This window comes from Eulemur rufifrons, chromosome 12 (genome assembly GCF_041146395.1).
Source record: "Eulemur rufifrons isolate Redbay chromosome 12, OSU_ERuf_1, whole genome shotgun sequence".
NCBI classification, from domain to species: Eukaryota; Metazoa; Chordata; class Mammalia; order Primates; family Lemuridae; genus Eulemur; species Eulemur rufifrons.
The window spans coordinates 23,627,088-23,639,290 of NC_090994.1; the positions used below are offsets into that span (position 1 = coordinate 23,627,088).

The following is a 12,203-nucleotide window of genomic DNA, read 5'->3' on the forward strand; positions in this document are numbered from 1 at the left end:
CAATTTTTTGCAGATCTAGAAAAAAATAATTCTATGCTTCATATGGAACCAGAGAAGACCCCATATAGCAAAGGCAATCTTAAGCAAAAATAACAAATTGGGAGACATCAATTTACCAGACTTCAAACTATAGTACAAGGTTATGGTAACTAAAACAGCATGGTACTGGCACAAGAACAGAGACATAGACCAATGGAACAGAACTGAAAACCCAGATATAAAACCATCCTCATATAGCCATCTAATCTTTGTCAAAGCAGACAAAAACATACACTGGGAAAAAGAATCCTTATTCAATAAATGGTGCTGGGAAAATTGGATAGCTTCATGTAGAAGACTGAAACAGGGTCTGCACCTCTCACTTATCACAAAAATCAGCACTCAGTGGATAACAGACTTAAACCTAAGGAAGGAAACTATAAGTAATCTAGAAGAAAATGTTGGAAAAACTTTTAAAGATATCTGCCTAGGAAAAGAATTTATGAAGGAGACCCCAAAGGCAATCATAGCAAAAACAAAAATAAATAAAGAGGACCTGATCAAATTACAAACCTCCTAAAATTTTTATTTGGAATCTCACCTGCTAAGTGGTCACCAATCCTCTTGTTTTCTTATTACCTATGTCTATATTTGCATATCTGTTTCTGTATCTCTCTCTGTATATATATTTATATGTGTGTGTGTATATTCTATATCTACGCCATGAATGTGTGTATATATATGTACATATGCATATATTGGCCATGCTAATTACAATGTAAATTTTTAAAAAATATTTTATTTAATTCATTTTTTCTATTTCACAGAAAATTTCAGGTGATGCATTATTGAAAAGAACTCTGAAAGTACAAATTATTATGGATAAATCCATGGTATGTGATATTAACATATTTATTGCATCTTCATTTGCGTTTAAATTCAGGGGGAATATGAATATGAAATTTCCATTATTTTCAATGCAGATATATTTTAATCTGCTTAAAATATGTCTCAGTCTTGCAGGACATAAAGAAATGTTGTGAATTGCCTTTACACTGACATAAGGAAATAAACATTTATGTATCAATTTCCAAATTAGTATAGGACTTTAGCATTAATGTATAACTTCATTTGGAAAGGTACCACTACACTGTAATCTACTGGATTATAACTAGTTTCAGATACTTCTGGATCCACTCCTATTCTTGATGCAACTTTTCTCTAAATCTATCTCCAATTTAAAGGAAACTATTTTATTAATTACTCAATTGGATATTCTTGTTACTAAATATTATTCTTTATAAGATAATTTTATGTTTGATAATTGCTTAGTTTCTGTGGTGGAAGTTCTATATTGAAAAATAGGAAGAATCATTCCCTAGAATATTTAGTTGATTTTGATTTTGATTCATTTTTGTCAAAAGTATTGATAACTATGGATATAGATTAATTGGTATTAGTGTTCCTGTGTCCTATAATTACTTACTCCTTTTTTTCTCTTTCATACCCTTGCATAATTGGTTTACTTTTAGAATTTATTTTTATCACCAATACTTTTTTTTTCTGCTGTACTTCTGTTTCTAGTCCCCAACTTCAGTGATCTCTCTCATGTTCTAATAAGTATTCTTAACGTCTCATGGTCTACAATTAATGTTATACAACTTTATAAATATTATAAGAGCCTCATAACAGCAAAATTCTATTTAAATTTAGTCAGTGATTGTAACCATGTTATATTTTACTTCCCCATGTGTTGTAAACTTTCAATTTTTATTTTCAATTAAATATTCAATTATTTATTTTTATTTATTTTATTTATTTATTTATATTTTATTTATTTATTTATATTTTATTTATTTCAATTATTTATTTTCAATTAACTATTCAGTTATTTTTAAGGAAATTAATAGCATTTTAACAGTTTCATTTTTCACCATATCTTTGCCATTTACAAAGCTTTTCATTCCTTCTAATAGGTCTTCATTTATGATATTTTTGTTTAGGCTACTGAATTCTCTCAGGTTTTGTTCATCTAAAACTGTCTTTATTTCATCCTCACTTTTTAAACATTTCATTTGGAAATAATTCAAATGTTCAGAAAAGTCACAAGAAGGAGAACAATACAAACAACACTTTTATTCTCTTTATCCACATTTATTGTTAATATTCCATCCCATTATCACTTGTGCTGTCTCCATTTGAATTAGAAAATAAATTGTAAATCATATCATGGAGCTTAACTCTAAGATACTTTGGTGTGTATTTACCAAGAATAAGACCATTATATCTTCAACCGCAACAGAATTGTCCATCTCCATAAAAATAGTGTTGTTAAAATAATTTTATTAATTCCACCCTAACTTAATTTCATTGTGGTTAGATAATGTGATCTAAGTGATACTGCCTTTTATATTCAAAGAACTGCTTTATGACCTAATTTGGGTGAATTTATATAGAACTTTCATTTGTGTTTGAAAAAATATATATTCTCATCTTTGTATACAAGCTACTATATACATATATATAATGTTTGCTTAGGTTTTTAAAATCTTGCATATCCTTATTATTAATTTGTCTACTCAATCTTAGTTATTAGGATACCTATGTAAAACATGTCAGTATGATATTCTATTTATCATTTTGTTAAATTTTGTTTTATATATTTTATAGTCTTGTTTGTTATAAGCAACTTTAGAAACTTTCCATCTTTCTAATAATTGAATATTTTATCAGTATTTTGTGATAATCATGTTCTTTTTGTGTGTTTCAAGCTTTATTCTTATCAATATAACTACTAAATTCATATAACTATCACATAATTTAATATGTATTTTTGTCTGTTATTTTCGTGAAACTACATGATAGCTTTTCATCTTTTGACTCAATATTTTTGTGTCCTAAAAGATTATGTTTTTTAAAAAAATTTAGTTTGCATATAATGGATTTTTTGTTGTCTGTTTAAATAGTGTTTGGTCTGCTATATTTTATGATTATGGTATTTGGGTTTATTTATGTGATATTTCTCTATTATGTTTTTGTATGATTTTTTATATATTTAGCTTTGCAAAGGAGAACTTTCACTCATACCATATATGCTACATTATTTAAATATACAGTGTGGTTTATTGCATAATGTGCAAAACTGTCTCTAAACAGATGAACTTCAAAGAGTTAGAAGAATAACATCTCTTTTGTCTATATCAGGGTGGAACTCTATCCATTGCTTTTTATTTTCTGTTAGGAATCTTCTGCAGACTTATTAGGGATTACTGAAGATCCCAAGTACCATTATTTCTTTACATATTTTAAGCAAGCACTTAGAAATGTGTGTGCATACATAATTAGAGGTCATATTTTGGAGAAAATGTGATCTTTATTCCCATGGATAAGGAAGGATATATTCTTGAAATAATTCACTATTACATTACTCAGGGCTCTGTGTTTAGAAAGTACATCGTTTATCCAGACTATACCGTCATACCTCAGAGATATTTTAGACTCAGTTCCATACTATTGCAATAAAGGGAATTACAAAAATTTTTGGTTTCCTAGTGCATATAAAGGTTGTGTCTATACTATACTGTAGTCTATTAAGTGTGCAATGGCATTATGTCTATAAAACGCTGTACAGATGTTAATTAAAAATACTTTATTGCTAAAAAATGCTAGTGATCCTCTGAGCCTCCAGCGGGTCATAATCTTTTTGCTGGAGGAACATCTTGCCTCAGTGTTAATGGCTGCTGACTGATCAGGGTGGTTATTGGTAATGGTTGGGGTGGCCGTGGCAATTTTTAAAATATTTTTTTTTTTTAATATTTTTTTTTTTTTTTTAAATTTTAGCTTTTATTTTTTTTTTTCAATTTAATTTTACAGAATCAAAGAGTCTAACAGTATATCTTGTTAGATACAGTATGTCCTCATAATGTATACATTATTTCTTGTACAATGATATGAAATAATATGGGAAATATTCATGATAAATTATTAAGTGAACAGTGCAAGTTAAATAAGACAATAACGTTTGCTGCATGAGTTGACTCTTCCTCTCACGAAAGATTTCTCTCTAGGGTGTGATACTGTTGGGCAGCATTTTACCCACAGTATTACTTTTTTCAAAATTGAAGTCAACACTCGCAAACTCTGCCCCTGCTTTATCAACTAAGTTTATGTAATATTGTAAATCCTTTGTTGTCATTTCAACAATGTTCACAGCATCTTTATCAGAAGTAGATTCCACCTCAATAAAACCACTTCCTTTCCTCATCCATAAGAGGTAACTACTTATTCATTAATTAAAGTTTAGCATAGAATTGCCACAATTCAGTCACATCTTTAGCATCTACATTTAATTCTATTCTCCTCCGATTTCTACAATATCTACAGTTACTTCCTCCACTGAAGTTTTGAACCCCTCAAAGTTATCCATGACTGTTGCAATCACCTTCTTGAAAACTACTGTTAGTGTTGATATTTTTACCTTCTCCCATGAATCACAAATGTTTGTAATAATATCTAAAATGGTGAATCCTTTCTGAAGGTTTATCAATTTACCTTGCCCACATCCATCAAAGGAATGACTAACTGCAGCAGGTACAGGCTTAGGAAATGTATTTCTTAAATTATACAACTTCAAAATTAAAATTACTCCTCCATCCATGGGTGCAGAATGGATATTTTGCTAGCAACCATGTGACAACAACATTAATCTCCTTGTACATTTCCATCAGAGCTCCTGGGTGACCAGATGCATTGTCAGTGAGCAGCAATATGTTGAAATAAATCTCGTTTTCTGTGCAGCAGGCTCAGAGCAGAACACAGCTTTTTCTGAAAAGTGGGCTTAAATATTCAGTAAAATGTGCTTTATGCAGATGTGCCGTCATCCAGGCTTTGTTGTCTCATTTATAGAGCGCAGGCAGAGTAGATTTAGCATAATTCTTACGAGCCATGGAATTTTCAGAATGGTAAATGAGCACTGGCTTCAACTTAAAGTCACCAGCTACATTAGCCCATAATAAGAGAATAAGCCTGTCCTTTGAAGCTTTGAAATCAGGTGTTGACTTTTCTTGTCTAGCTATGAAAGTTCCATATGGCATCTTTTTTGATACAGGGCTGTTTTATAGACATTGAAAATCTTTTCTTTGGTCTAGCTACATTCATCAATTATCTTAGCTAGATCTTCTGGATAACTTGTTGCAGCTTCTGTATCAGCACTTGCAGTTTTAAGTTATAAAGAACACTTCTTTCCTTAAATCTCATGAACCAACCTCTCCAAGCTTCTAAGTTTTCTTTTGCAACTTCCTCAGCCCTCTTAACCTTCATAGAATTTAAGACAGTTAGGGCTTTACTTTGGGTTAGGCTTTGGCTTAAGGGAGTGTTGTGGCTGGTTTGATCTTTTATCTAGACCACTAATACTTTCTCCAATCATCAGTCAGGCTGTTTCACTTTCTTGTCATTCAAGTGTTCACTGGAGTAGCAGTTTATTTGTATACCATGGAGCACTACTCAGCTATAAAAAATGGTGAACTAATAATGCCTCTTGTATTAACCTGGATGGAGCTGGAGCCCACTCTTTCAAGTGAAGTATCACAAGAACAGAAAAACAAACTCCACACGTACTCACCATTAAATCAGAACTAATGGATCAACACTTATGTGCACGTAGGGAAATAACATTTCATTGGAAATCAAGCCGGTGGGGGGGAGGGGATGGGTAAATTCACACCTAATGGGTACAATGCACACTATCTGGGGAATGGGCACACTAGTGGCTTTGACTCAAATGGTACAAAAGCAATTTATGTAACCAGAACAGTTGTACCCTCGTAATATTCTGAAATTAAAAATAAATATATACATAAATTTCCTTCAAGAACTTTTGTTTTGTATTCACAACTTGGCTAACTGTTGGGCACAAGGCCTAGCTGTTAGCCTAGCTCAGTTTTTGACATGCCTTTCTCATTAAGCTTAATCATTTCTCGCTTTTGAATTAAAGCAAGAGACATAGAATTCTGCTCTTCCTTTGAACACTTAGCGGCCATTGTAAGGTTATTAACTGGCCTAATTTTAACAGCGTTTCCTTCCAATGAGAGGGAGAGAGATGGGAATGACCAGTTAGAAACCACACAGCATTCACAGATTAAATTTGCCATCTTATATGGGCATATTTCCTGGCAAACAAAAACAACCACAATAATAACATCAAAGATCACTGATGACAGATCACCATAACAGATATAACAATAACAAATTTTAAAATATTGCAAGAATTACCAAAATTTGGCATAGAGACATGAAATAAGAACACAATGTTGGAAAAATAATGCCATTAGACTTGTTTGGTGCATTATTGCCACAAATCTTCAATTTGTAAAAAAAAAAAAAAAAAAAGGAAATATCTGCTTCAATAAGGTGCAGTGCAATACAATGAGATGTGCTTCCATAGTCTTGTTGTCTGATTAGGGTGAAGACAAATAGTGACAGCGTACGATAATAGAACAAATAGACTTCGTAGTTTAGTTAGTTAGATTTGAGTCCTGGTTCTTTTCCTTGTTGGTTATGCACCCTTGGTGCCTCAAGACATTGACTCTTAATTTCTAGATCCGTAAAGAGGAAGATAATCACAACCATCTTATTTTAATATTATTGACTAATTTATAAAATCTCTAGGCTCATGTCTAAACCTTACCATGTGATATATCTTAATTCTACTTTGGCCCCTTTAATTGAGCACCAAATTATTTTAACTTTTATGTTTAAATATATTTAAATACGATGGTTTAGTAATTTTCACTAGTGATGAAGAAACAATATTTGTCTTTCAGTATGATTATATGGGCTCTGAAGTGGCAGTTGCAGTTGAGAAAGTTACCCAAATCTTTGGTTTTATCAACACTGTAAGTATTTATGTTTCATATTTAAGTAGGCAACCTATCCATTAATGCAGTAACATTGTATAAATAGCATTTACACTTTTCTAAAAAGTGTAGTCTAACTAGTTTAATCCACCAATGGTTTTATCTCCAAGAAATAGTAAATTAAGTATATTAGCATTATGTATTGAGGCATACTATTATGTTTATGGTTACCCAAAATTGTATAACATATATCTTCTGTTTTCAGATGTTTTCCCAGCTTAAAATGACAATTATGCTATCTTCTTTGGAGGTATGGTCAGATCAAAGTAAAATTTCAACAAGTGGGGATGCTGATGAATTACTACAAAGATTTTTGTCTTGGAAACAAAAACTTTCCTTCCAAAGGTTCCATGATATGACATACTTATTAATGTAAGCACTATATTCACACTGATGATGATTGTCATCAAATTATTTGATGTATTAGCTATCAAAATTGTATACAAATTATGCATAAAATATTTATAAATATTATATGAATATTCTGTTGGAAAAATACAAAATATAAAAGTCTTATAGTGATGTAAGACAATTATTAAATGATAGTGGGCCATTATTCCCAGAGTAGAGTCTTTACTTATGGAAATGTAATGAGCTAGAAAATAGAATGCCTTGAGCTAAACATGGGACCTCTATGGTTGTAAAGATCTTCTCAGAGTTAAATAATTGAAACTATCATTTCAATATTGCATCACATGCAAATTGGTTCACAGAATGCAATAATTCCATAGACTGCTGGTTATAGCACAAAAGGTAAAATTAATAGATAACCGAAATGGACCACTTTATTCTCCCTGTGGTTACTTCATGATATTTGTCTTCTTCTTCTTCTTCTTTTTATTTTTTTTTTGTTTTGTATTTTTTGTTTATTCCCTTTCCAGTTCTATAAAGATACTTCATGATATTTCTGTAGTGACCTGTGATAGGACTGTTTATCTACTTGCTCTATATCTTTCAAGAGTCTTTATACAGATTTTTGTTTTACTAATTTGATTAATTTGTATGCAAAAATTAAAAACACAAATTTAAACATCTTAAGCAATATGGAATCTATTTATAAATTTATTGCTATCTTCTGAGGAGTCTAAAGAGCTGCTGAGATTCCAGAGAGACAGTAAGATGGGACTAAAATGTGAGAGGGCAGTTTCTACATCTTATCTCCTTTTTTCTTAATGAATCAGCTGCATATGTTATCTCCTTCTCACCCTCTTTTCAAATTCAGTATACTTCATGTATTTTTAGAGTTGGCTCATCACCTAAAAATCATGACAATAAACAATCTTCACTTGTATATCTTAGAATTATATCCATCTAGTGATTACAATGGTGATTATTAATTTTTGAAAGGATTAGGCATTGTTAGGTTTTAGACTTTGTATCATATACTTTTAAACAGCCTTTAGAACTTAACTTTCTATGAATTATAGGAGATTACAAAAATCATAAATGATTGAAAGCATAAGACAGTTTATGTGATACTCATGTTTTAAAGAAAGCATAACTTTATATAGGAATCCAATTCATAAAATGCCATTAAGTTATTACCATTTTAAAATGTATGTATCCATAAGAAAAATCATATTATTTAGTTATAGGGACCATCTTACTCAAGTGGGAGCAACTTATCATGGAATGGCATGTGATCCCAAGTTTGCAGCAGGAGTTGCTCTGGTATGCATTTCTCCCCATCTCTTTAGTAATAACAAAGTTTTGAAATTTAATATTCATCTCAATGACCAAAAGTGCATATGACGTATCTCTCATACAGTTTATAAAAATGCTCTATTTTTTAGATTTTGTAACTCAGATGGTATAATTTTTAAAGAGGTTTGTTATTGTAGGGGAAAACATATTACATAAAACTTACCAATCATTTTCAAGTGTACGGTTCAGTAGTGTTAAATATATTCACATTGTTGTGAAACGTATCTCCAGAGTGTTTCATCTTGAAAAACTGAAACTCCACACCCATTAAATCACTCTGCGTCTGCCCCAGGTTACCACCATTCAACTTTCTGTTTACACTAATTTGACAACTTTAGATTCCTTTATAAATGGAATCATACAATATTAGTCTTTCTGTGACTGGCTTATTTTACTTAACATGATGCCATCAAGGTTCATCCATGTTGTAGCATGTGACAAGAATTTCTTCCTGTCATGGGTAAAACATATTCCATTGTAAGTATATACCATGTTTTCTTTATCCATTCATCTGATGATGGGCATTTAGGTTATTTCCACATCTAGCCCATTGTGTGTACTGCTGCAATGAACATGGGAGTGCATATATCTCTGAGATTCTGATTTCATTTCTTTTGGATATGTACTGCCGTAGTCGGTTTTCTGTTGCTTATAACAGAATACCCAAAACTAGGTAGGTAATTTCTAAAAAATGAAATTTATTTCTTATAGTTATGGAGGCTGAGAAGTTCAAAACCAAGGGGCCACATCTGGTGAGGGCCTTCTTGCTGATGGGGACTCTCTGCAAGGTTATGCCTGCACCACGTGCTGAGGCGGCTGAGTGTGCTGGCTCAGGTCTCTCTTCCTCTTCTTATAAAGCCACCATTCCCACTCCCATGGTAACCCATTAATCCATTATTCCATGAATATATTAATCCATTCATGAGGGAAGAGCCCTCATGACCAAATCACCTCATAAAGTTTCCACCTCTCAACACTACCACATTAAATATTAAATTTCAACATGATTATTTATTTATTTTTATTATTATTTCAGAATATTGTGGGGGTACAAAAGTTTAGGTTACATATATTGCCCTTGCCCCCCACCCTGAGTCAGAGCTTCAAACGTGTCCATCCCCTAGACGGTATGCATCGCACTCATTATGTAGGTATACACCCATCCCCTCTCCCCCCCACACATCTGCCCAACACCCGATTGATGTTATTCCTGAATGTGCTCTTAGATGATGATCAGTGAAAACAATCTGATGGTGAGTGCATGCGGTGCTTATTTTTCCATTCTTGGGATACTTCGCTTAGTAGAATGGGTTCCAGCTCTATCCAGGAAAATACAGAGGTGCTATATCAACATTATTTCTTATAGCTGAGTAATACTCCATGGTATACATATACCACATTTTATTAATCCACTCATATATTGATGGGCACTTGGGTTGTTTCCACATCTTTGCAATTGTGAATTGTGCTGCTATAAACAGTCGGGTGCAGATGCCTTTTTTATAGAATGTCTTTTGTTCTTTTGGGTAGATGCTCAATAATGGGACTACTGGATCAAAGGGTAGGTCTACTTGCATCTCTTTGAGGTATCTCCATATTGCTCTCCACAGAGGTTGCACTAGTTTGCAGTCCCACCAGCAGTGTAGGAGTGTTTCTGTCTCTCCGCATCCATGCCAACATTTATTGTTATGGGACTTTTTGATAAAGGCCATTCTCACTGGAGTCAACATGAATTTTAAAGGAGATGAACATCCTAGCCAAATAATTCCATCCCCCCAAACCAATGCCCTCCTAACATACAAATACATTCATTCCATCTGTATAGCCCCAAAGTTTTAACTCATTTCAGCACCAACTCAAAAGCTCAAGACTCCAAAGTCTCATCTGTGAGCCTGTAAAATCAACAAGTTATCTACTCCCAAGGTGCAGTGGTGGGGCAGGCAAAGGGTATACATTCCTATTTCAAAAGGGAGAAATAGGCCCAGAGAAAGGAGGAACAGGCACTGAGAAAGTTGGAAACCCAGCAGGGCATACATTTGACCTTAAAGCTGGAGAATAATCTCTTTTGACTCCATTTCAAGTATCCTGTGCACATTGGTATGGGGGTTTGATACCCAAGGCTTTCCTTGCCATATCCTCTGCTTCCTGTCTACCAGGCTGACATTGCATGCTGGTAGCTCTACAGTTTTGCAGTCTCAGTGGTGGTTCTATTCCCAAGGCTGCACTAACCATTGCCCTGGTAAAGACTCTCTGCAACAGGCTCAACCTCATATTTCTGCTCAGCATTGCCCCAGGAAGGGCTCTCTGCAGTTGTTCCAATCCTGCAACTCATCTTTTGCCTAGACCCACAAATTGTTCAATACATACATTGGAATCTGGGTGAAAGTTGCCATGCCTCCATAGCTCTTGCATTCTGTGAGTCTATGGGGTTAACAAAATATGGATGCCTCTTCAAGGTTTATGGCTTTTACAGTTTAGAACAGTGTGTCAGTCTTCACTTAGAGCTATGTGAGCAACAGCTAGGGCAGATGAGAAGGAATGCACTAGTCTTTGGGAAGCAGAGTCCTGAGGTGGCACTGGACAGTGAGTCTGTGGTGGGCTCCTCAGGCCTGCCACTGTCCCCCACAGCCATTCTGCCCTTATAGACCTCTGGGTCTGTTATGAGAGGGGCAACTTTCACGATTTCTGAAATGCCTTCAAGGTCTTCCTTCCATAGTCTTGAAGAGCAGCACCTAGCTCCCTTCTATCCATGCTAATCTCTTTGGCATACAGTCACTTGGCTATGCCCTTGGTTTTATGTCCTGAACACACTTTTCACTTTTTACATGGCCAGGTTGAGAGGATTCCAAATCTTTCCACTTTGCTTCTCTTTTATTGAAAATTCTGTTTCAAGACATTTTTTTTTCCTCTCGTAGCTTAATGTAATCAGTAAGACATGGCCAGGCAGCAGCCTGAATGCTTTGCTGCTTGGATATATCTTTTGCCAGATATCCTGGTTCATCGCTCTCAAGTTCAGCTTTCCACAAAGGCCTCAGGCATGGACAGCATTCAGCTACCTTCTCCCCAGTTTCTACCAAGGATGGCTTTTACTGCAGGTTCTAATACATTGTTAATCATTTCTATCTGAGGCCTTGTCAGAATGGTCTTTACCATCCATATTTCTGTCAGGACTCTGGTCATGACCACTTAATTCTTTAAAGAGTTCTCAATCTTTTCTAGTCTTCTTGACTTCTAAGTCCTCACCATAATCTAGGATTTTTCTGTCCTGCCACTCCAAACTCTTTTATGTATTACCCATTACCCAGTTCCAAAACCACTTCTACATTTTTAGGTATTTGTTATTAGTAGTGACCCCACTCCTGATACCAGTTCTCTGCCTTAGTTTTCTGTTGCTGATAACAGAATGCCTATAACTAAGTAGTTTATAAAGAAAGGACATTTATTTCTTATAGTTACAGAAGATGAGAAGTCTAAATTTGAGGGGGCTCACAAGTGGAGAGGGGCTTATTGCTGATGGGGCCTCTGTAGAGTCCCAAGGCAGCACAGAGCATCACATGGCAAAGGGGCTGAGCATACTAGCTCAGATCTCTCCTCCTCTTTTATTAT

The 12,203-nt window shown here is 34.0% G+C and overlaps 1 protein-coding gene across 1 annotated transcript in view; it reads left to right on the forward strand.

Annotated features, from left to right (window-relative positions):
* LOC138393673 (A disintegrin and metallopeptidase domain 3-like) overlaps nucleotides 1-12,203 on the forward strand; it is a 122,275-nt gene that overhangs the window by 48,603 nt on the left and 61,469 nt on the right. The window contains exons 6-9 of the mRNA XM_069485052.1: nucleotides 807-872; nucleotides 6,801-6,872; nucleotides 7,099-7,265; nucleotides 8,483-8,564. Of these exons, the coding sequence (XP_069341153.1) occupies nucleotides 807-872; nucleotides 6,801-6,872; nucleotides 7,099-7,265; nucleotides 8,483-8,564 (387 nt within the window). The remainder of the gene's footprint in view (nucleotides 1-806; nucleotides 873-6,800; nucleotides 6,873-7,098; nucleotides 7,266-8,482; nucleotides 8,565-12,203) is intronic.